Here is a 26,502-nt window from a genome sequence, read left to right as displayed (position 1 = left end):
AATGTAATTTTTGAACATCATTTATGTGTTTAACCAAATACTACTTTATATTCATTACATAATTAAAATAAAGACTCTCAAAATATAAATTAAATTCACCCCAACCTTAATCATGAGAGTTAAATCAACGCCTCTCTGACTGTAGCAAAACAAAAAACTGTATATGATAAGCTTTATAAATGTGATACAGTATGTATTGCTGATGCATCGGTGTAGCAGGGTCTACCTTTTAAACTAGCAACTTGGTATTGCATATGACATGACAATGCTTTCCCCATGAAAACAACAACAGAAAAACAACAGCAGTGGTCATTTGATCAAGCACGTCAAGCAATGTTTGTTTACCGTAAAACTTTGAATAATAGCCCGGCTTTTATTTGCTAAAATCACTGAATTGACCCTGCCTTTATTTGGGACAGGCGTCCATATGGGACAGGCGTCCATATGGGACAGGCACAAAACTGAAACTACTATGAAACAGTTTATTTATTTCAAACAGAATAATACTTATGTAAAAATTATCTAATAATATCAAATACACGTCATTCATTTGATGTAGGTCCGACAGACGGCTTATGCGCTTTTATTTTGAAGGTATCAACCTCACGAAAACAACAACACGGTGCAGGATGAGAGAAGTTAGTAGACAAAGAGCGATGGACTTCACATGACAGGATTCACAACTTGGATAAATTTTTCTGAAAAGCTGTTTTGATTCTTTTGATCGGTGAACCCTTACAGACTAAAGGAAGATAAATAATCAAGGGACGGACACATTCGGACTTAACGAGCGGACTTAATGAGCACTTCAAAGTTAACGTGAGTCAGCACATTTTCAACTTTTCCTCTCTTGTAGCCATGCAGGTTACACCGGTAAATCTAGAAGAATTAGACTTTGGGTCTTGTTGTATCCGTTAAATGAACTTAACAGTGGTATTGTGGAGAATCTAACCGATCTTACGATGTGTAGCATGTCCATACTGACATATTGATCATAGGTTTAAACATTAATGTTTGTATTAACTAAATCTAAGCAGCTTAGAAGCAGCAAAAGCGGGTGTCCCTGCAGGGTTTAAGAGGTTTTATACATCCAAAGAACTTCTATAAAAACTAGACCAGGCGTTTATTTGTCAAAATGTGTTCCCACACCAGGCCAGTAAAGGAGGTAGGCGGCTATTTGGGACTCAGCTATTAATTTAAATTTTACAGTATGACTGCTTGTCATCTTACCTGGGGTGAATAAAGACTGAGAATCCATGGTGGACATAATGTGACTGTTACATAACCATTAAAGGACATCGGAGTGGATGGTTGGGAGGACAAAGACTCTCACTTTGTCATGAGATATCAATGCTTGTATCCCATTTCTTAGAGCTAGCCAACTTTGATTTATTTTAACCATGATCACTATCGTTCCTTAGTATTAACCATGTAGATTAGTCGCCTAAACTCAACCAACTCAATCAACTTTTACCACGGAGGTGATAGATCAGAGTTATGAAACATTTTTGTAACGTGCATACCTCTTCTGGAAGGCACAAATCAACAATATCATCCTGAAAATAGGACTACCAGATCATAAAACACTTTCATTTGCTAGATATTAATGATCAAAAGATAGCGTGAAATTATCATTATTATTATAATTACAGAAAGTGAGAATAAGATGGAACAACTGCTTTCATATCTCACAGAATGAACATAACATCTTCTATTGACTATTAGTCAGTTACCACTCATGGCATTTTTGTTTTGTTGTTAGCTTCCGTGTGTGTTAACAGAGCACTTCTGGAGGCATTTTGGTTCTTGAGATTTGAGAATTTACGTCTTATGATCTGTCTTTGATGGGCTTCCCTGGCCAAGACCATTCCCATCATACTGGCTCCAACTGAGCGTTGATGCTGTGGAGCAATCCTATTTGCTTGTCTATGCTTAGCAGCTAGCTCTGGGAACTGCTGGGTGTACAGACGGTCTGTGTACTGCAGTTCTGGAGTTATAAGTCTCTGACATTTTGTTTTGGTATGTCTGTCTAAATGTGGGTTTAGGTTATAGCCCTGAATGACAGCTGCTCCATACTGGAATGGCTTCAGCCCAGCATCTTTTATCTGGGAAGGGTCAACTGCCCTGCCATCTTTCAGGCAGGTGTTTGCCAGCTTGGCTTGTAGCTCTCTTAACTGGGAAACTTCCTTCTTCATCTGCTCTTGCCCAACCAGACTATACACTTTGTGCCAGAAGGTGGTGTTGAAGTGCAGATAGATCCTCCAGTCTAAAGCATTCCACCTCTTGATTTTCTCTGCAGTGTTTGGTAAAAGTGGGTGACGAGTTAGTTCACTGCGACTGTTGAGCTTAAAGTAAACCACATCTTCTACAGACCAGCAGAGGGCATGCTTGAGTAAGATCATGGACTCATCAAAGTATTCAGAAATAAGAATAAGGTGGAAGTCCTGTTCAATGGCTGCAATAGCCATACCAATTCTATGCTCCAGGTCTCCAGCATCAGCTGCAACGTTGTTGTCAAAGCCAAAGTCAAAAGCCAGGATATTGTGAGCATAGTGGTTGTTGTTTACTGATGAGTTGTAGTTTCTCCAGCTGTTGTCTAGGAATTCATTCAGGCTGTGAGTCTTGTGGAAGGCTGGGATGCTCTTGTAGTACATAAATATGGACTCCATCATGGCCACGGGATGCCTCAGGATGGAAAAGTAGAAAGTATCCTCAGGCATCACTTTTGCCACCTGGGACATAACATAGGAAGGTGTTTATTTTAGAGATGTCATGTTGAAAAATTCATATTCTACTTCACAATTTTTTTTACAAAATTGTATTTTTATAGGTAAATCATCTTTGACAAACTCTAAAGCCAGCATTGGGGCCCACTATGGGTAAGTGCTCTTGCATTTAAGACCCATACATTTCTTTAATACATAATACATAATGCAGCTGTGTTTTAATAGGGAATTAAAACACAGCTGCATTCCCAATTAACTTCTTATTATGACAAATGACCTATCAGAAACTTCCTAAAGTAATTCCTTCAGTTTCTTGAATCTTTCAAACATGAAATACATTTCTTTCTTGGCTTTAATTTTGTAATGTATGGTAACATCAAATATGTGGAGTTGTGAAAAATTAGAAGTTAGAATGTCTTTTACCTAGGTGTATTTAAATATATGGCATCAACTGTATATGTGGGGGCCATACCATTAGTGGGGAACATAACATGGGCCTGGAGCTTTTGGGTCTTCACTGAGTTTGCCTAAATGACACCCAGTGTGAACCCATCACTAACCAAAGACATGTTGCAGGAAATATCTGTAATCTGGCTAGTCGGGTTCCATCAGTATCTCAACAATATTTTAGTTTTTTATTAAATACCATTTTGAAATATAAGTCATGATTAATTAATATCACTATGTTGCATGTGATCACCGAGCCAACATGTGCATTGGGGCCCCACAATGGTATGTGATGCATTGCCATTCAAGCACCATTAGGGCAACTAAATGGGGCCTATAAAAATCTGTCATGTTTAACTGATCTTGATACCATATTCAGCGCTCCACTAATACCATGCTTTGGCCGAAACATTAGTCCACACTTTTAGGTGGACACAAAAAAGTTACATTGGGCCCAAGGAATGAGAACATGGGCCTCAAATAGCCCACTTTGGTCCCATTAGCAACCCACATGTACAGGCCCATTTGGGGCACACTTGGAACTGATTGACAGTTTTGGACCTCACTCAGGTTGCCCAAATTGGGCCCAAATGCCAGTCCAACATTATCCAATGTGTTAATGTATTAACCCGGTGATATTTTAGACCCACAAAGTACACCCAGTTCCACCATATCCATATTCAGCCTTTAGGGGAACTCATAATTTGCCCATCTCAAGTTTGTTTCCACATTTAGCCCACATTCATCCCATATGCAGTCTGTGTTAACATGAAAAATGGGTTGTTAATTTATCTTCACAACTTGAATCATAATGAATATGTATGAATCTAATGAACCTCACCTCAGATTTTCTAAACCTCATGTGGTTGCACATGATGTGGAACTCCCTCACACGTCTGCTGCTGACACCTTCCACAAAGTGTGAAGCAAAGATAAATGGGTAAAACAACTGGCTGTGTTTGTTCAGAGGGAGGGCAAATGTCAAGTTGTTAATTTCACCATAGCGATACAGGATGTTTAAGATGGTGCTGCTTGCTGTTTTGTGTGTCTTGAGAAACACAATGTGAGACTTCGGGTGGCAGGTTGCTTTAGTATGGACACTGTTGATGTGACCCTTTAAAAAACTGGATGGAGTGGGAGTGTTCAAGAGCCTTTTATCTGTGGCTGCAGTTAAAACCTTCCTAGTACTATGGACCAAAGTATCTGGAAGTCTAGGGCTGAACTTGTTTCCATGTTTTCGTAGAAGTAGTTTTTCAGGTGAAACTTTACTTGACCCCATGTGAGAGCCTGTAGCAAGGGTGGAGATTTTATCCACATGTCTGGACAGAATATAATCTGGTGGCTTTCTATATCCCTTATTCTGATGTTGACGCTCTGCAGTTTGTTCTGTCTGTAGTGACTTCACGTCTGGCTTTCCTGCCAGTGAAGACTCAGAATGGGAGCCTTCCCAGACATTTTGCACAGTAGGAAACAGGTGCTGTTTGCTGACTGTGAATCTCAGATGTGGGAGTCCTGTTATCCTGTCATTCCTGGAAGAAGTCATAAACACAGTCACTGAAACATTTTACAGAGCTTTACAGAGTGTTACATTAATGAAGTTTGGAGAAGGCGGTTTGGTTTTAATAAATGTCTTTCAGTTCATGACACACAAAGAAGCTCTAAAAATCTTGGGTTCTTGCAGGAATTTTTAATGGGAATTGAGAGCAGACTTTGGCAAGAATTCCCAGCAAATATTAGGATCTAAATTTCCTGCATTCAAACCAAGTCCTGACCCAATGGTTTAATAACAAACTTCAGTCTGCCAACATGTGAAATTGATTATTGCTGTATGTGAATGTATGATATGTACAACAGTAATGTTTGGCATCAGGGCTGTGACCTCGTAATGCATCACAAGAAAACTACAAGCTCAGCACAGCAGGAAGTAGGGAGTGACAACACTAAGGGCGCATTCAGACCAGAAAAGTCCACTAGTTCACTTGCTTTAGTCCGGACCAAATACAATGTTGACTTTTTTTTTTGTTTGGTGCTTCGCTTTTACACTGCGCTTTTTGCAAGTGAACCAGAATTTGTAAAAAAAAACAAAAACAAAACACGTGTGTGCTAAGGTCATCAATTCATTGGACAAAAATTCTGAAGCGGGGAAAGCAGGAAGCTTTTGATTCACAAAGCGAACTTTACTATACACCCCAGAGGAGACAGCATGCTTTTATGTGCGCCTTCCATGGCATGCTGACAGCACTGTGCAGAAGACAGATCAGGTTTGAAGTTTAAATTCCTTGAGAGGCTATGTTCATACAACCAGATCAACAGTTTATTACATCAGAAATTATTACTGGTAACATTACTGCATACTGCTATGTTTAGTGCTATCACTAATGAGTCATGTTTGGCAATTTCATCACCCCTAATTACATAATAAAAATCTGACCCTGTCTCAATCTGTTTAGACACATAGTGCATTTGTCTCCAGATTTGTCATGTGAGGTAGTTTTCAGTGTAATTAAAGACACAGTCTGCACTGACTACGAGAGCCCAGTAACTCCACAAAGCTTTCTGCAATTGCATCACCTCCTCAGCTGGGTCTCTGTACCGTTGTTGCTTTCGCACCTGAGTGTAATTGCTGTTTTCACACCTGCCCAAAAAATGGGCGGGACCAAGGGGGAAAACAAAGTCTAGTGCGATTCGATTGAACTAAACAAGACAGATGTGAATACACCCTAATGCCGTAATCAGACCAACCGCGAATTTTCGCCTGGCGACGCTTTCCTCGCGTGAGTACATTCGCTGCAAGTGTTAACACACAACGCGAGAAGGCGATTTTAACGCGATAACGTGAATAAATCAACTCACCTTTACTACAACTGTATGAACCCAAAGTAAACAATTTGCTTTGATTAAATAGCAATAAACGGATTAAACTGATGCCGAAATAACTATAACATGATGCAGATTTGTTAAACATATGAATTCATCCTTTGTCAGGTCTGTCAGCAAGACATCAGGACAAAAACTTCTAAAATGTTTGTTTTCTGAATGGAGTTTGTATCGATCAGGGCTATGCTATGCTAACTTGGTCACAGTAAAGTACAATGATAGCTGGAATAAAGTTACAGACACCTTTCTGAACTCACCAGGTAGTTCAACATCCTCGCTTTCTTTTCTCCCAGCAATGTCCAGTTTTGTCTGTTTTTTATATAAATATTAAGTCGTAGTCCGACAGAGCTAACGACGCTAACAACAACACTGGAACCAGATGTGCATGGAAGCTAGCTGCTGAGAAGCTCCAGTGAAGATAAATCAACATTGAAATCCCAAAAACTAAAGTAAAAAGCTAATTTAATAAAGGCAGTTAACTCCAAGCTCCTCCCGCGAGTAAACGGCGTAGATGTAGGACCTGACCGACTACGGGGGGTTTATTTGTCCAATGGTTGCAGCGCTGCTCCCTGCTCCTCTTCTCCATGTTTAGCAGCTCTCAGCCGGCCAGCAGATTTTCAATCCCCCGCTCTGCCTGGTCCTCTCCATACAACGCTCTGAAGCCTTGGTGACGTACAGACAATCTCAACACTGATAGGCTATTGCGACTCAGCGTCATGCGACTTCGTGTTGCCGGCCCCGCCCCCTTCGCGCAGCCCGACAGGAAATGGCGGCTCTACGCGTCTTTGCATTTACTTTGTATGTAAACTCACCGCTTTTGGTCTGAAAGCACCATAATTCAATTCAATTCAATTCAATTCAATTTTATTTATATAGCGCCAAATCACAACAACAGTTATCTCACAGCGCTTTTCATAAAAGAGCAGGTCTAGACCGTACTCTGTGATGATATTTACAGAAGCCCAACAGTTCCCACCAAGAGCAAGCACTAGGCGACAGAGGCAAGGAAAAACTTCCTTTTAAGAGGCAGAAACCTCGAGCAGAACCATGGCTCAGGGTGGGCGGCCATCTGCCTCGACCGGTTGGGGTGAGAGAGAGAGAGAGAGAGAGAAAGAGAGAGAGAAGAGAGTGAAAGAGAGAGAGAGAGAGAAGAGAGTGAAAGAGAGAGAGAGAGAAAGAGAGTGAAAGAGAGAGAGAGAGAAGAGAGAGAGAGAGAGAGAGAGAGGGATGTAAGGAGAGAGAGAGGGGAGGGAGGCAGCCTACACAATATACACACAGAGGTACAGACAGCGAAGGTAATGTTGCTATAAACTAAATGAAAAATGGTACAGATATTTATAATAGTGTTAATGGTAACCATCATAATGTTAATGATTATAATAACAATAATAACAATAAGACTAGCAACAATAGTCGTTGCAGTAGAGGGTGTCGAGCAGGAACACGGGGGCAGCAGGCGACCCGCAGCCACAGATCCAGACTCCACAGCTCCAGAGCCAGAAAACCTGCAGGAAGTGATAGGAGGAGAGAGGAGAGGGACGAGAAAGCACAAGACTACCAGAAAGGGGAGAAGTTGTGTTAGTAACATGCAATAATGGGATAAGGTTGCATACAGAGGGAGAGAAAGTAGAGGAGAGAGGAGCTCAGTGCATCATGGGAAATCCCCCGGCAGTCTAGGCCTATAGCAGCATAACTAAGGGATGGTTCAGGACTACCTGAGCCAGCCCTAACTATAAGCTTTATCAAAGAGGAAAGTCTTAAGCCTACTCTTAAATGTGGAGATGGTGTCTGCCTCCTGAACCCAAACTGGAACCTGGTTCCACAGGAGAGGAGCTTGATAGCTGAACGCTCTGGCTCCTAGTCTACTTTTGGAGACTCTAGGAACCACAAGTAACCCTGCATTCTGGGAGCGCAGTGCTCTGGTGGGGTAGTAAGGTACTATGAGCTCTTTAAGATAAGATGGTGCCTGACCATTAAGAGCTTTGTAGGTAAGAAGAATGATTTTAAATTCTATTCTGGATTTTACTGGAAGCCAATGCAAAGAAGCTAAAACAGGAGAAATGTGATCTCTTTTCCTGGTTCCTGTCAGAACACGTGCTGCAGCATTCTGGATCAGCTGAAGAGTCTTAATGGACTTTTTCAAGCAGCCTGATAATAAGGAATTGCAGTAATCCAGCCTAGAAGTAACAAATGCATGGACTAGTTTTTCTGCATCATTTTTAGACAGGATGTTCCTGATTTTCGCAATATTACGTAGGTGAAAAAAGGCGGTCCTTGAAATTTGCTTAATGTGGGACTTAAACGACATGTCCTGATCAAAGATAACTCCAAGATTCCTCACAGTGGTGCTGGAGGCCAAGGCGATGCCATCCAGGGAAACTATATCTTTAGATAATGCGTCATGGAGGTGCTTAGGCCCCAGAGCAATAACTTCAGTTTTATCTGAGTTTAACATAAGAAAATTACAGCTCATCCAGGTTTTAACATCCTGAAGGCACATTTGAAGTTTAGCTAACTGATGAGTTTCATCTGGCTTGATCGATAGATATAACTGAGTATCATCTGCATAACAATGAAAGCTTATGGAATGTTTCCTGATAATATTGCCTAAAGGAAGCATATATAAAGTGAAGAGGATTGGTCCAAGGACAGATCCTTGAGGAACTCCATGAGTAACTTTGGCGTGCATGGAGGACTCATCGTTAACATGTACAAACTGAAATCGATCTGATAAATAGGACTTAAACCAGCTTAGAGCGGTTCCTTTAATGCTAATGAAATATTCCAGTCTCTGCAATAGGATCTGATGGTCAATGGTATCAAATGCAGCACTAAGATCTAATAAAACCAGTACAGAGACAAGTCCTTTGTCTGATGCAATAAGGAGGTCATTAGTAATTTTCACCAGTGCTGTCTCTGTGCTATGATGAGCTCTAAATCCTGACTGAAAATCCTCAAATAAACTATTGCTCTGTAGAAAGTCACACAGCTGTTTAGCAACTGCTTTCTCCAGAACCTTAGCGAGAAATGGAAGGTTAGATATAGGTCTATAGTTGGCTAAAACATCCAGATCAAGTTTGGGCTTTTTCAGAAGAGGTTTAATTACAGCTACTTTAAAGTACTGTGGTACATAGCCTGTTGATAAAGATAGATTGATCATATCTAGTATAGAGGTGCTGACTAAGGGTAAAACATCTTTAAGCAGCCTAGTCGGGATGGGGTCTAAGAGGCAGGTTGATGGTTTAGATGAAGAAATTATTGAAGTTAGTTGGTAAAGATTGAGGGAAGCAAAACAGTCTAAACATGTATCTGGTTCTACAGCTGTTTCAAAGGTTCCTGAGTTAAGAGATAAGTCGGTGCCAATTGAGGGCAGGTCTTGGTGAATTTTGTCTCTAATAGCTAGAATTTTATCATTAAAGAAGCTCATGAAATCGTAACTACTGAGAGCTATGGGAATACTTGGCTCAATAGAGCTGTGACTCTCTGTCAGCCTGGCTACAGTGCTGAAAAGAAACCTGGGGTTGTTCCTATTTTCCTCTATTAATGACGAGTAGTACGCTGCTCTGGCATTACGGAGGGCCTTCCTATAAGTTTTAAGACTATCTTGCCAAATTAAACGAGAATTTTCCACTTTGGTGGAACGCCAATTCCTCTCAAGTTTCCGCGATATTTGCTTTAATTTGCGAGTTTCAGTATTATACCATGGAGCTAACCGTCTTTGTTTTAGTATTTTCTTTTTTAGAGGGGCAACAGAGTCGAGTGTCATTCGCAGCGAGCCTGCAGCACTATCAACAAGATGATCGATTTGGGAGGGACTGAAATTAGCATAGGAGTCCTCCGTTACTTTGTGACTAGATAATGTATTTAGAGCTGATGGAATCGCATCCTTAAATTTAGCTACAGCACTATCAGACAGACATCTTGTATAGAAATTTTTGCCCAATGGCGAGTAGTTCAGCAATACAAACTCAAAAGTTATCAAACAGTGGTCGGATAAAGAGGGATTCTGTGGGAACACCACTAAATGTTCAATTTCAATACCATACACCAAAACAAGGTCGAGGGTGTGGTTAAAACAGTGAGTCGGTTCATGAACACTCTGAGAGAAGCCGATGGAATCTAACAAAGAGATAAACGCAGTACTGAAGCTGTCATTCTCAACATCTACATGAATATTAAAATCCCCTACAATAATAACTTTGTCCGTTTTAAGGACTAAAGTTGACAAAAACTCTGCAAATTCAGATAAGAATTCAGAATACGGGCCAGGTGTTCGGTACACTATAACAAAAAGAATTGGTTGCAGTGATTTCCAACTTGGGTGCGAAAGACTAAGAACAAGACTTTCAAATGAGTTATAGTTTAGTTTAGGTTTAGAGCTGATTAATAGGCTAGAGTCGAAGATAGCTGCAACTCCACCTCCTCTGCCTGTGCCTCGAGGAATGTGAGTATTAATATGACTGGGAGGGGTGGATTCATTTAGGCTAACATATTCTCCATCACCCAGCCAGGTTTCAGTAAGACCAAATAAATCAATATCATAATCTGATATTAGTTCATTTACTAGTACACCTTTAGAAGAGAGAGATCTGATGTTTAAGAGTCCACATTTAACTCTCCTATTCGTTTGCACTATTGCTCTTGTGGTTTTAATTTTTATAAGGTTTTTATGCACAGCTCCTCTTCTGTTTACCTTTTTAAATAATTTCGATGGTCGGGGGGCAGACACCGTCACTATAGGATTTTCACTAAGTAACTCCTGAAATGGAGGAGCAGAGAAGTGTGTTAGACTGCGACTCTGCGTAGGGTTTTGGGTGGGTAACTGCTGAAAAAGAAGGGCAGAGAAGTGTGTTAAACTGCGACTCTGCCTCCTCCATAAGCATGATGCCTTTCATGAGTAGTTATACTTCCCCTCAGCCCTTGGTATTACATGGCATATGTTGCACCAGAAGGCCACTTGGAGAGCAGAGGATAAGTGGTCGGGGGAGAAGCGGGATATTTAAATTGAATACACCTGCCCATGTACTTTCAGCCCAAATTATCATGGATTGACTACCAGTTGGAGGCTTAGCGCTGTACAGCTAAGAAGTACCTGCAGCCTCATTTCAATGAGGCAAAGGTGTCTTTTGCGGATAATTACAACATGTAGGCACTTTAGCTGCATGATTTTAAGATTGAGAAAGTTCTGTTTGTGATTTGTGTCATGATATCTTGTAAAACAGCTACACTCATCGGCCACTTTATTAGGTTCACGTGATCAGTTGCTTGTTAACACAAATAGCTAATCAGCCAATCACATGGCAGCAGCTCAATGTATTTAGGCATGTAGACGTGGTCAAGACAACTTGCTAAAGTTCAAACCGAGCATCAGAATGGGGAAGAAAGGGGATTTAATTGACTTTGAACGTGACATGGTTGTTGGTGCCAGACGGGCTGGTCTGAGTATTTCAGAAACTGCTGTTCTACTGGGATTTTCACACACAGCCATCTCTAGGGTTTAAAGAGAATGGCCCGAAAAAGTGAAAACATCCAGTGAGCGGCAGCTGTGTGGATGAAAATGCCTTGTTGATGTCAGAGGTCAGAGGAGAATGGGCAGACTGGCTCAAGATGACAGAAAGGCAGTAACTCAAATAACCACTCCTTACAACCAAGGTATGCAGAATACCATCTCTGAATGCACAGCACGTCGAACCTTGAAGCAGATGGGCTACAGCAGCAGAAGACCACACCGGGTGCCACCCCTGTCATCTAAGAACAGTAAAGCAATGGTAAATGACCTCTACTTTTATCGACCCACATCAAAACTCACAGCAACTCTATCAACTGTCTCATTTGCTGTTGCTAACTTGTTATGCCATGTGTCTAACTGAATCATCACCTCCTCTTTTACATCTTGAAAAGGCTTTATAAATAAATGTTTTATGATTGTTATAATTACTAATAATAACAATATTAACAATAATAGTATTAATTGTGAGGTCTAGTGGTTCTTCCCCTGAAAAACTTGAGCTTTAAACAATTCATTTCCTGCATTCTGGTGATTTTATCTGCACCAATTTATTGAGGAAATGTCTTTATTAATATAAATGCAACCCAAAATTCAGGTGGCAGGAGACAAAATATAAACAGAAGATAATGCAGTAAGGCTAGATAGGTAGATCAACTTTTCTCATACAATAACATCCCTGTTGAGTCATCACACATATAGGTCTGACTAAAGTAACTGCATGTGGCACCTTTTCATCTCTATGATAAATTAATTCATTTTTAATTCAGTTAGAAAGTCCTGGACTTTAATCTCTCCCACATATCTGTGTTCTCTGACATTTCCAGAATAACGTATTAAGCACATCCCTAGGATAGAAAAATGCTAAATCTTTGCACTCTTTTGTTACTGTATTAGAACTATACTTACTGTATGTCAACAACCAGTGAAGAAGCCAAAGATGTTAACAAGTAAAAAGTGACCGACATTATTCTCTTCTTCCATTTCGTTGTTGAACAACAGTTACTGTGTTTTAGGCACATCAAAACTGCATGGGGGGAATTCACTTGGGCCAGACTGTGTGTTCTTCTGTAGGTTATGAATGCTATCCATCTGCTCATGTGAATGTGTGATAAAGTAATACCTTATCTACCAAAGAATGCTATTTAATTACACTAATTACTGTTACTGCACTATAGATTGGTTCAATCAGTGTGATTTTGCTCTGTAGTTAGGCTTGCAAATTAAGTGAATTGGTTAACTTAGGTTCGGGAGCAGGACCACGCCTAAAACCACACCTCTAATTATCTGACAAGTCTATCTATACACGTGCTATTCAGTATATAAGTCCTCCCATACACTACGCACACCTGCCACAACCTCCAGTCTGCTCTCACAGAACCCCACACAGTCGACTCTTTATTAGCTAAAGAAGTGAAAGAGGGATTCATGATAGGCCCATTTGATAAGCCTCCTTTTTCAGTATACCGCATCAGTCCCATAGGTGTCGCCACTTGGAAGTACTCTGGGAAAAAGAGGTTAATAATAGACCTATCCTCCCCACATGGCTCACTCATCCCGAGCATCAACAGCATCATCCCCAGCCCAGATTTCTCCATGCAATATGCAACCATCAATCATGCCATCACTCTCATCCGTCTGGCAGGACACGGGGCTTGGCTTTCCAAAGCAGATATCACCAGTGCATTTAAAGTCTTGCTCATCCACCCAGATTTCTGGCGTTCTTAGGGGTTTGCTGGAAAGGAGCCTATTATTTTTCTGTGCGCCTTGCCTTCGGCTGTAGAAGCAGTCCCAAGATCTTCGACTCTCTGACCGAAGCCCTGTGCTGGATCTTAACTAATAACCACAGACTTCCTTACATAATCCAGCTCCTTGACGATTTTCTTGTCGTCACTCCACCCTCCTCCAAAGCTTTCCACGAACTCAGCATCCCTCTCTCTGAAGAAAAAACCTCAGGGCCCAGTACCTCCATCGAGTTCTTAGGGATCACCCTGGACTCAACATCCTTCCAGGCATCGCTGCCCTCAGAGAAAATACAGCGCATCTCTCTTCTCCTCTCAAACTTTTTTGTAGCAGTCAGATGCACCAAACGCCAGCTACTAGCCCTCCTCGGCCACCTCAATTATGCTGTTTGCATAATTCCACAAGCAAAATCGTTTGGGACTTGTAAGATTGAGACAAGGAGGAGGAAACCAAAACTAACTGAAAGTAGTGATGGCAAGATTGAATCTTTTTACTGACACGAAATTTAAAATCTCATTCATTGAAATTAACTAATATTTTCTTGAGTCATTTTGTTAATTTCGTTCATTTGAACTAGGCTGGTTATTGCAGTGTTGCAATCCTCCAATGGGTGATTAAAAAACAGCTGTTAGCTGTAAACACACCACAGGGCTAACATTAACGTTGCTATGTGGCTGTGTTTTAATGTTTTAATGACCAGGTCCATTTGTTTTGGAGAGGAGTGTCCCTCTGAAGTAATTCGGCTCCCGGTAGAACCCTGTCGGGGCACTAAAGTGGAGCGGACGCAGAACAACTCTCGTCAGCTGTTAGCTGTAAACACGAGCAGGACTAAAGTTACGGTATGGCTGTGTTAAAACTATAGCACATCATTGCATTGTAATAACGTTATGCTTTATTAAATGTAACATAATTCACAAAATAGATGTATAATGTCAGTCCAGTGACTGTTACCTGACAACCGACCTGCCTCTCTTTCTCCAGGGCTGGCAGTAACTCAGCCTGCTGAATGAAGCCTCTGAGGACCCATGTGAGTGATGAACTAATAGTCCATGTCTGGTTCACAGTGGCCGAGCTGTGACATGACAAATGAAAGAACCCACAGTTGAGAGTCGTGAACTAATCATTTCTGTTTCCTACTACTGGTTCCTCCTGAGTCATATACAACATTAACTCAAATTTGAACGACGCAACACTAACTGAAACACTTCTCAATTCACAATCTCACCAAAAATCCACACATTAACTTCAGCACCTCCCATAAAGTACAGCTCACAGTCCCAAACAGCAAAGTTAACTTCAGTTTTTAGATGTTTATATTGCAAAACTCTACCAGCTACGTTACCACTCGGTCACAAACTGGCTCCGACTCACAGTGCAAAAACAGAGCTGCTGCACAGTCACACCTGACACCACAGAACTCTCATTACAATCCTCCCTCTGTAAGAAGCCTGAATGGAAACCTTCTAGAAAAACCCAGTGCTGGTTTGAACAGACCACTGCGCACTAACACAGACCTCATGAAGCTGATAAGACTGGGGGCCAATCTGAGCTGCTTGGATCTGATGCTGGCTGTACATCTCTCGCTGTGCTCGTACTGGCTGAGCCTGCCTGTGTTTCACCTGGGTCTGTGGGACTTGCTAAAGAAGTCTGTACTGGGTGTGTGCAGATACTGGCTGAGGCTGGATGTGGATCAGCTGTGCTTATACTGGCTGACTGGCTGGAGTCTGTTCCTGTACTGGCTGATGATCCCACATCTACTCTACTGACAAACTTCAGCATAGTCCCTGTAAATTATATATATTTTCTATATATTAATTTTATCAGCTGCATCAGGCCCATTCAAACCAGGTTTCTTTAGTACATTTTCAAATATAAAATACTATTTATAAAATGACTTGCCTGAATATGTGATGCGAATTATTTACTGAGATGTGCGTCGTTCTGTCCAGCTAATCAACATTTCAATAGTCAATGTGAATCCACTGTCTCCCATCTTGCATTAGTCCATAGTTGTAACTAAACTTCACTGTCTTGTTTTAAATGATGTATGAGCAGTGCCCTCACATCCTGTCTCTGGACTGGTCCCACAGATGTTTCTTGCTCGAATGCATGAGTTTAATTTCGTGCACGCACATATGAACGCTCAACATAGTCATCTTTCTGAGTTACAGTTTGTAAACATCGAGGCCCGTCTGTGTTTATCAAACGTAATAAAAAGTTGTATTTCACTCTAACATTGTTCAGTCACAGTCTGACTATAACCAAGACTCGGACAGACCAGGAGCTGCGCTGCTCAGCTGGTTAGCAGGACAGACAGACACAGAGAGATTCACTGCAGCTGCACATTAACGTTACTGTTAAGCTATCTGCTGACAGACTTTGAGAGGAGAGATCATAAAAGTTTTAAACATTCACGTTCACCTTTGACAGGAAAGTGAGGCAGGGCCATACAGCTCTGCACTGGACTATCACTGTGTATGCCAGTGTCGCATCAACTGGCTTTATCAGTTTTACATGTTTTTCTGCTCCACTCAGGTGTGCTGCATAGGCTACTAATACCAATGTAATGAGGTCTCGTGCAGAATGTAACAGTAAAACAGAGTAAAAAGTAGATATTTGGCTTTGAAATGTAGCGAAGTGAAAGTAAAACTTTGCAACAGCTAAAAATACTCAAGTAAAGTACAGATACCGAAAAAAAAAAAAAAAAGGTTTTTTTTGTAGCTTGTAGTAGTATTTGTACTTAGTTACTTTCCACCACTGGTTGAATTGAATCAATCTTCCTTTACCATTCATCTGTGTGTGTCGGTGTGTGCAGGTAGTTAGGGTAACATAGCTAAGCAGCTCAGCAGAGAAGCAATGAAATGCAGCCTCCATCAAGGTCCTAGTGCCTGACCACAGTGAAATTGTGAAGCAGATGAAACAACCAGAACTATAATTTTAAGCCTATAAATACAAATTATATTTATATTATTCTATCATATTTAGGGTTCAAACTGCGTAGTGGTAGAACCCTTCTGCGTTTGTGTGTTTTAGTTATTATTAGGGCCTGAGCATGAAACATGCAAGGTTCCTATTGGAACTGAAGGGAAAAAGCCTCTTGGAGCAATGCCCTAAACCCAACAGGAGGTCGGACATTTTGAATTTTATGGTAATTTAAAAAAACTTTTGATTATGATAATTTTTGGATTTTTTTACACACTCCATACATATCAAACTCCTCCTACAGAATTAGTCCGACTAACTTCAGACTTTCCCTTTCTACTCTAAAGCCATTCACGATTAAAAGTTGTACAAACGGTGAGTTTTCGTGGAACGGCGTGGCCTTGGCATGGCATCCAAAATCGATGATTCGCCATGAAACAGGAAGTTGTTGTACCTTGACCTTGCTCAGATCCATACCAAACTTGAACAGGTCTACAAGCCAATATTCACTCATAGTCATAGCGGCACCTGCTGGCAACAGGAAGTGACCTTAAATGAAGCAGCCCCTGCAGCACGGTTTACCTACATATAAGACATGTTTGTGGCACATGTATCATGTACAGATGTACCAAAAAGCGTTTTTGGATGATTTACACAATCCGTACTTAAATGAACTCCTCCTAGGGATTTAGTACGAATGGTTTCAGATTTGTGCGGTGCGGTCTAAAGCCACTGACGTTTAAAAGTTTGTGCAAACGGTTGACGTGGCGTCCAAAATCGATGATTCACCATGAAACAGGAAATTGTTGTAACTTCAGTCTACATGCTCACATCGGCACCAAACTTTACATGTTTGATAAGAGTCCCGCCCTGAACACCAAAATTCACCCATAGTCACAGCGCCACCTGCTGGTAACAGGATGTGACTACTTTCATGCTGTGATGAACCATTTCTTGCAGGTTGGCTATTATCTACTTCAAAACTATGTCAGAAAACTCTTAACACATTGATGATGTCATGTTATAAACCATGTGAGTTTTCTTTCAACAGCGTATCCTTGGCAGCGTGGCGTAGTGTTGTAGTCAACATGTTTTAGGGTTATTGGTTGCATTTGAAGTAATAACTTTTACTTCCAATCAAAGTTAGGATGTTAAGAAATCAGACAATGCAAGAGCAATCCTGAGTCCTCAATGTCCGAGACCGAGACAAGACTGAGTACAAAGGCAGTCGAGTCCGAGACGAGACCATGTCTGAGGGCCCACCCAATGCTGCTTGTAGCTTTAATTTTTTGGGGGCCTAAACATGCTCAAAAACTCACCAAACTTTGCACACATGTCAGAAGTGGTGAAAAATTACATATTTTATGGGTCTTGCACATAGGCGTGGCAAAATGGCTCGCTGGGGACATACCAAGGTGTGGTATCAAGGACCCAATAAAGGAGGTCAAGCCATTTTGAATTGAATGTGTAATTTTAACCCTTTTTATACCATTTACAGGTCAGTGCCTTTGGGCTTGGGACTCCCGCATACGAAGGAGCATATCAAAATCTTTATATCCACGCATTCATGGGATCGAGTGGAATCTTGTGGTATAGGCCACGCCCATTTTTGTCTAATTCTTTTTCTGCAAAATCACAAAAACTGAAAAACCTATTTTGATTAACTCCTCCCAAGCCGCATGTCTGATCGGCAACAAACTTGGCATGGACCATCTCTGGACAAAGCATATACAAGCTTGTGCTACACAAAAAACTGTTCTATTTACAAAGTAAGAAATGTTTACGCAAACACTAAAACAGGAAGTCATGTCACATCTTAGGTTTAGAATGACAGATCAGCACCAAACTTGGCAGGCCCCCCTGAGAGGCTGTGCAAAATTTGGTACAATTACCTCCTAGGTGACGCTGTAACAGCAATTATCTGTTCCTCTATAACCACAAGTCGCATCGACATGAAACCTGAGCCGAATTGTTCAAGATGGTCTCATGACTTGTTTTTTTTACTGGTATGAGTATGAGGAGCTGGATACCATATTGTGCCAAACAGATTTTACTTATTTTACTTAGTATTAACATACTCCTTTGTCTGTATTGTTATTTATTAAAATTTATTTGTCACCGGGGCAGAAAGGGGACAGACATGGGGATGGGGAATAGAAACACCACATAAACAGACAGCACTGAGAGAGGGCAACACCAGCAAGAGAACAGGGATGGGGGGTGGGGACAACAGGAAATAGCAGAAGGAAACACCAAATGCAGAAAGCAACAAAACCTGCAATAGAACGGTGAGGGGGGCTTGGGGCGGAGAAAAATCAAACCACATACAAACAAAAACAAAGCAGTAACTGAATGAAAAATAATTAATAATTCTACCAGAGAGAACCTTTTGTTTGTGTGTGTGTCTATTTGTAAGACTGTATGTGTCTGAGTGCATGTGGGTGAGTGTGTCTGTATGTGTATGTGTATGTATATGTTTGTGTACATAAGCCTGTTACAGAATGTAGTTCATAGTGAGAGTGGGAGTGACACAACCACGCCACACAGACTCCAGCGACAGGCAGGCAAGACCCCCAGTAGCCAATGGGGTGGGAGAGAGGTCAACTCCCAGACGAACCACGACGTGAACGCAGAAGACCCCAACCTGACCAACAAACGCCAAAGACACCGGCCATCCAAATGCCAATTGACAACGCAATGCCGTTGGAAAGCAAAAGGCGGAACCCGCAGAAGAGCAGCACTCGGACCAATCGCGGCGCGCACACAACAGAGGCCAGTGCCACCCCGCGACCAGCGCCCCACGCAATCATCAACATCAGGGCGCAAGTGACGACCCCAACCCACACACTGCACGAGCACAGCGACACCCACTGCCCGGCCGCCCCCTGCGTATCCCGTGCACGAGGCCGAGCAAATGAGAGAGAGCAAGCGGCAGAACACAACAGCAAAAGCCAGCAGAGAAGCCAGGAAGCGATAACGCGGGAAAACATGGGCCAACAGTCCCCCAGCCCAGCCGGAGGCATCCCCCCCAAGAGTGCAGGCAGAGCCAGCTGCCCCCGAGCTCCGTAAACACGAGGCTGGTCCTGGCCCCGAACAGGTACTCAGCCCCCCCCAGTCAACCACCACCAGGGAAGAGGTCCAAAACCCACTGGCCATGTGCCCCAGGGATTCCCGAATGCCCCCCTCCTCAAAAGGACGTCCCCTGATGTCCTTAAAAGAACCAACAACACAGTTACAACAGAAAAAAACCGGCCCAGGGTGGGCAGAGAGAGGTCAGGCGGAGGGCCAGAAAAACAAGTCTCAGGCCAACTTCAGGCGGGGCAAAACAGTTTAGGAGGCTGACCCGGATTACGACCCAACAGGCCGGGCAGAGCAGGAGGGAAACAGAGTTCAGAAGGTCGTCCGGGAGGACGATCCAACAGTCCAGGTAGATCAGGGGGGGCAAAGCAATTCAGAAGACCGACCTGGAGGTCGACCCAACAGGCAGAGTTCAGGGGGTAGGCAGGACAGCCAACAGTGAGGTTGGAAACCCACTGGGGACCGAGCAGGAGGCCGGCGGCGACGGTGAAACCTCTCCGGAGGTCTCAGCAGAGGTCGCAGATGACAGCGGGGACCCACCAGAGGCCGATGAAGGTGAGACCTCTACAGATGTTGGGCAGAAGGCCGGCATAGGAGGCCAGGAACCTCAGGAGATGGAGCTGGGCTGAGGACCTCAGACTGAGCAGCTGGGCTGAGGACCTCGGACTGAGCAGCTGGGCTGAGGACCTCAGACTGAGCAGCTGGGCTGCCTTGTGGCTGACTAAACACAGGGAGCAGGAGTTGGATGGACCACCAACAGAGCTGATACCGGTCGAGCCACCGACAGGGCACGAGGAGCAGGAATTGGCTGAACCACCAACGGAGCTGATACCGGTCGAGCCACCGACAGGGCACGAGGAGTAGAAAACAGCTGGACCACCGACGGAGACCGCGGAGCAGGAACCGGCGGGACCACCGACGGAGACCTTGGAGCAGGAGCCGACTGGAGACGTGGAACTGGAACCGGTTTGACCACCAACGAACACCTCGGAACTGGTATCAGTCGGACCTTCGACGAGGGACCAACAACAGTTGTCGGTGGGACCACCGAGTGAGACCTGGGAGCAGGAGTAGGCCAGGGATCGGGCGGGCGGCTAGCAGCACTAGCGGGCCGGGGATCAGGCAGGCAGGACAGGCAGAGGACTAGCTTCATTAATCAAACAGGATACAGGCGGAGAGCTAGCTTCACTAGCTGAACAGGATACAGGCAGAGGGTTAGCTTCACTAGCCGGGCAGTACATGAAGATGCTTTCCAGCCTGCAGCTAGCTGGCTTGCCCTGATCTGGATTTGAACCCCGCTCCTGTTGTTCAAAGGGCAACAACACTGCCGCTGCGCCATCCAGCTAAAATTAAAAGTGCTGGACTGATTGTCTTTAAATAGAAATACCATATCCACAATTAAAGTCCTCAAAATTCTACTCAAGTAAAAGGTATAAAAGTATTCCATAAGTATAAGTGCTTATTCTGTACGACAGATACATGTTGTATCATGTTGTAGTTCTTGCGTGCATTCGGTCCTTAATGAATTAATCTCTAAACATCATGTCAAAGTATTGGGTGTTCCAGTTATGCTGGCTGTGACTACCTTAACAAATTGGAAAACATGACTGAGAAATATCTCGGAGCATTTTTTCTGATCCACATTCTGGACTGAAATTACAGTTATTTAAGATACTGTAGAGATCTCATCCTTTAATCAGAATAAGACAGAGATGAGTTTTTGCTCCTGGGGCCAATATGAGAAAACTGAGACATATTTGAGAAGAATCATGAGATCCTAGGAGTCATAGCTAAGTTTTCTTTGAGCTCTTTCTCTGATCTCATGGTCCAATGTTCAGGAGACTTAAATTAGACTTATTTAAGATCAGTTAGAGATCTCTTGTTTTGATCAGAGTCAGACATAAATGAGATTTTATGAGGTTGTTTCTCCTGAGATGAATTTTAGAAGTGGGAGAAAAGGCCTTTGGTCTCACCTTGGTATTAAAAGCAGCTCATTTGTGTCTAGGAGAAAAGAAGAAAACAACTATGAGATCTCATCTTGGATTTTGCTTTCCTATGGGAACAACTGACAGCTCTCACACATATTTACTTTAGTAAATACCCATTCTAGTTATTATTTGTTGTCTGCCGCAAATCCATACAAATCAACATAAAACTTACAGGAAATGTCTACATAAGGACCTCACACATACAGGTGCTGGTCATATAAATATAAATGAATATCATCAAAAAGTTGATTTATTTCAGTAATTCCATTCAAAAAGTGAAACTTGTATAATGTATACATTCACTCCACACAGACTGATATATTTCAAGTTTTCATTCCTTTTAATTTTGATGATTATAGCTGACAACTAATGAAAACCCCAAAATCAGTATCTCAGAAAATTAGGATATTGTGAAAAGGTTCAATATTGAAGACAACTGGTGCCACACTCTAATCAGCTAATTAGCACATAACACCTGCAAAGGCCTTTAAATGGTCTCTGTCTAGTTCTGTAGGCTACACAATCATGGGGAAGACTGCTGACTTGACAGCTGTCCAAAAGACGACCATTGACACCTTGCACAAGGAGGGCAAGACACAAAAGGTCATTGCTAAAGAGGCTGGCTGTTCACAGAGCTCTGTGTCCACACATTAATAGAGAGGCGAAGGGAAGGAAAAGATGTGGTAGAAAAAAGTGTACAAGTAATAGGGATAACCGCACCCTGGGGAGGATTGTGAAACAAAAGCCATTCAAAAATGTGGGGGAGATTCACAAAGAGTGGACTGCAGCTGGAGTCAGTGCTTCAAGAACCACCACGCACAGACGTATGCAAGACATGGGTTTCAGCTGTTGCATTCCTTGTGTCAAGCCACTCTTGAACAAGACACAGGGTCAAAAGCGTCTCGCCAGGGCTAAAGACAAAAAGGACTGGACTGCTGCTGAGTGGTCCAAAGTTATGTTCTCTGATGGAAGTAAACCTGAGCAGTGCCACAGACTGATCGACTCCATGCCACGCCGCATTGCTGCAGTAATTCAGGCAAAAGGAGCCCCAACTAAGTATTGAGTGCTGTACATGCTCATACTTTTCATGTTCATATTTTTCAGTTGGCCAACATTTCTAAAAATACTTTTTTTTGTATTGGTCTTAAGTAATATTCTAATTTTTGCAGATACTGAAATTGGGGCTTTCATTGGTTGTCAGTTTTAATCATCACAATTATATGAAATAAACATTTGAAATATCTCAGTCTGTGTGTAATGAATGAATATAATATCCAAGTTTCACTTTTTGAATGGAATTACTGAAATAAATCAACTTTTTGATGATATTCTAATTATATGACCAGCACCTGTACACTGCAGGTATAATTCAAAATGACTGTCCAGTCGTTACAAAACTTGAGGATATGTTTCATAACAATATCTAACCACATGTATGAAGTTATTTTGAAGTCGCTAATGCGAAAAAAGGTTTGAACCCACGAATCGCTGCTTGCAGCTATATTTATCATACATACGAGTACATGTCTGTACTGTAAAAAAAAAAATCTAATTATTATTATTTGGGGGGTTTAGGACCATTTTAGGGTAGCTTCAGCCCCCCTAAAATAGGTCTAATGACATCCATAGCGTGGGGGATATTTTCTTGGCACACTTTGGCCCCCAACTGAGCATCGTTTAAACGCGACATCCATCCCTTTATGACCTCAGTGTCCCATCTTTTTATGGCTACTAGCAGCAGGATAATACACCATGTTCCAAACCTCAAATCATCTCAAAATGGTTTCTTGAGCATGACCATGAGTTCACTGTACTCCAGTGGCCACCACAGTCACCAGATCTCTATCCAGTAGAGCACCTTTGGGATGAGGTGGAATGGGAGATTCAAATCACAGATATGCAGCCGACAATGAGGATCTCCTGAGCAGCCAGGAAAGGGGGGGGCACGGTGCACCATCAACCTGTTTCTAACAGATTTTCCCGGCCATAGTTAAGTGCATCCCTGGGGCCAGAGCGGGCGACATTTGAGTCTTATTTGAAACTGCTGGCTAAGGATAAACGTAAATACAGTAAGATTGTTATTCACGTTGGCGGTAATGACTCCCGGTTACGCCAATCGGAGGTCACTAAGATTAAAGTTGAGTCGGTGTGTACATATGCAAAAACAATGCCGGACACCGTAGTTTTCTCTGGACGCCTGCCAAATCTGACCAGTGATGACATGTATAGCCGCATGTCGTCATTCCGCCGCTGGTTGTCGAGGTGGTGTCCAGCAAACGATGTGGGCTTTGTAGATCATTGGCAGACTTTCTGGGGAAGACCTGGTCTGATTCGGAGAGACGGCATCCATCCCACTTGGGAAGGAGCAGCTCTCATTTCTAGAAATCTGGCCAAGTTTATTAGTGGACCAAATCCATGACAACCCAGAGTTGAGACCAGGAGGCAGAGTCGCAGTTTAACACACTTCTCTGCCCTTCTTTTTCAGCAGTTACCCACCCAAAACCCTACGCAGAGTCGCAGTCTAACACACTTCTCTGCTCCTCCATTTCAGGAGTTACTTAGTGAAAATCCTATAGTGACGGTGTCTGTCCCCCGACCATTGAAATTATTTAAAAAGGTAAACAGAAGAGGAGCTGTGCATAAAAACCTCATAAAAATTAAAACCACAAGAGCAATAGTGCAAAGAATAGGAGAGTTAAATGTGGACTCTTAAACATCAGATCTCTCTCTTCTAAAGGTGTACTAGTAAATGAACTAATATCAGATTATGATATTGATTTATTTTGTTTTACTGAAACCTGGCTGGGTGATGGAGAATATGTTAGCCTAAATGAATCCACCCCTCCCAGTCATATTAATACTCACATTCCTCGAGGCACAGGCCGAGGAGGTGGAGTTGCAGCTATCTTCGACTCTAGCCTATTAATCAGCTCTAAACCTAAACCAAACTATAACTCATTTGAAAGCCTTGTTCTTAGTCTTTCGCACCCAATTTGGAAATCACTGCAACCAATTCTCTTCGTTATAGTGTACCGAGCACCTGGCCCGTATTCTGAATTCTTATCTGAATTTGCAGAGTTTTTGTCAACTTTAGTCCTTAAAACGGACAAAGTTATTATTGTAGGGGATTTTAATATTCATGTGGACATTGAGAATGACAGCTTTAGTACTGCATTTATCTCTCTGGTAGATTCCATTGGCTTCTCTCAGAGTGTTCATGAACCGACTCACTGTTTTAACCACACCCTTGACCTTGTTTTGGTGTATGGTATTGAAATTGAACATTTAGTGGTGTTCCCACAGAATCCCTCTTTATCTGACCACTGTTTGATAACTTTTGAGTTTGTATTGCTGAACTACACGCCATTGGGCAAAAATTTCTATACAAGATGTCTGTCTGATGGTGCTATAGCTAAATTTAAGGATGCGATTCCATCAGCTCTTAATACATTATCTAGTCACAAAGTAACGGAGGACTCCTATGCTAATTTCAGTCCCTCCCAAATCGATCATCTTGTTGATAGTGCTGCAGGCTCGCTGTGAATGACGCTCAACTCTGTAGCCCCTCTAAAAAAGAAAATACTAAAACAAAGACGGTTAGCTCCATGGTATAATACTGAAACTCGCAAATTAAAGCAAATATCGCGGAAACTTGAGAGGAATTGGCGTTCCACCAAAGTGGAAAATTCTCGTTTAATTTGGCAAGATAGTCTTAAAACTTATAGGAAGGCCCTCCGTAATGCTAGAGCAGCATACTACTCGTCATTAATAGAGGAAAATAGGAACAACCCCAAGTTTCTTTTCAGCACTGTAGCCAGGCTGACAGAGAGTCACAGCTCTATTGAGCCAAGTATTCCCATAGCTCTCAGTAGTTACGACTTCATGAGCGTCTTTAATGATAAAATTCTAGCTATTAGAGACAAAATTCACCAAGACCTGCCCTCAACTGGCACCGACTTATCTCTTAACTCAGGAACCTTAGTAATAGCTGTAGAACCAGATACATGTTTAGACTGTTTTGCTTCACTCAATCTTTACCAACTAACTTCAATAATTTCTTCATCTAAACCATCAACCTGCCTCTTAGACCTCATCCCGACTAGGCTGCTTAATGATGTTTTACCCTTAGTCAGCACCTCTATACTAGATATGATCAATCTATCTCTATCAACAGGCTATGTACCACAGTACTTTAAAGTAGCTGTAATTAAACTCTTCTGAAAAAGCCCAAACTTGATCCGGATGTTTTAGCCAACTATAGACCTATATCTAACCTTCCATTTCTCTCTAAGGTTCTGGAGAAAGCAGTTGCTAAACAGCTGTGTGACTTTCTACAGAGCAATAGTTTATTTGAGGATTTTCAGTCAGGATTTAGAGCTCATCATAGCACAGAGACAGCACTGGTGAAAATTACTAACGACCTCCTTATTGCATCAGACAAAGGACTTGTCTCTGTACTGGTTTTATTAGATCTTAGTGCTGCATTTGATACCATTGATCATCAGATCCTATTGCAGAGACTGGAATATTTCATTGGCATTAAAGGAACCGCTCTAAGCTGGTTTAAGTCCTATTTATCAGATCGATTTCAGTTTGTACATGTTAACGATGAGTCCTCCATGCATGCCAAAGTTAGTCATGGAGTTCCTCAAGGATCTGTCCTCGGACCAATACTCTTTACTTTATATATGCTTCCCTTAGGCAATATTATCAACACATATTATTAACATTCCATAAGCTTTCATTGTTTTTTTTAAATTTATTTTTATTTTTATTTAGAGAAACAGGGACAACGTACAATAAACATTAACCTCAAAGGGGAACGTGCATTGTACCGGGTTTTAGCTCAAGAGCTAATTTTCACCCGTAGTCCCTGGGCAGGCTGATGTTAAGTTGTTATGCAGATGATACTCAGTTATATCTATCGATCAAGCCAGATGAAACTCATCAGTTAGCTAAACTTCAAATGTGCCTTCAGGATGTTAAAACCTGGATGACCTGTAATTTTCTAATGTTAAACTCAGATAAAACTGAAGTTATTGCTCTGGGGCCTAAGCACCTCCATGACGCATTATCTAAAGATATAGTTTCCCTGGATGGCATCGCCCTGGCCTCCAGCACCACTGTGAGGAATCTTTGATCAGGACATGTCGTCAAGTCTCACATTAAGCAAATTTCAAGGACCGCCTTTTTCCACCTACGTGATATTGCGAAA

General features: G+C 42.2%; 1 protein-coding gene across 1 annotated transcript in view; it reads right to left on the bottom strand.

Moving 5' to 3' along the window:
• Nucleotides 1-1,101: 1,101 nt before the first annotated feature.
• Nucleotides 1,102-26,502, bottom strand: part of gal3st2 (galactose-3-O-sulfotransferase 2) — a 69,029-nt gene continuing 43,628 nt past the window's right edge. Inside the window, exons 3-4 of the mRNA XM_038694097.1 lie at nucleotides 4,015-4,702; nucleotides 1,102-2,732 (exon numbers count right to left, since the gene is read on the bottom strand). Coding sequence (XP_038550025.1) covers nucleotides 1,737-2,732; nucleotides 4,015-4,702 — 1,684 coding nt within the window. The 3' untranslated portion in view covers nucleotides 1,102-1,736. The remainder of the gene's footprint in view (nucleotides 2,733-4,014; nucleotides 4,703-26,502) is intronic.

The sequence above is a fragment of the Micropterus salmoides genome, unplaced genomic scaffold (genome assembly GCF_014851395.1).
Source record: "Micropterus salmoides isolate LMB-PRFRI ecotype aquatic unplaced genomic scaffold, ASM1485139v1 Ms_hic_scaffold_3, whole genome shotgun sequence".
Classification (NCBI taxonomy): domain Eukaryota; kingdom Metazoa; phylum Chordata; class Actinopteri; order Centrarchiformes; family Centrarchidae; genus Micropterus; species Micropterus salmoides.
Note: the sequence above shows the minus strand (reverse complement) of the source record. Positions and strands in the feature narration are given on the sequence as shown.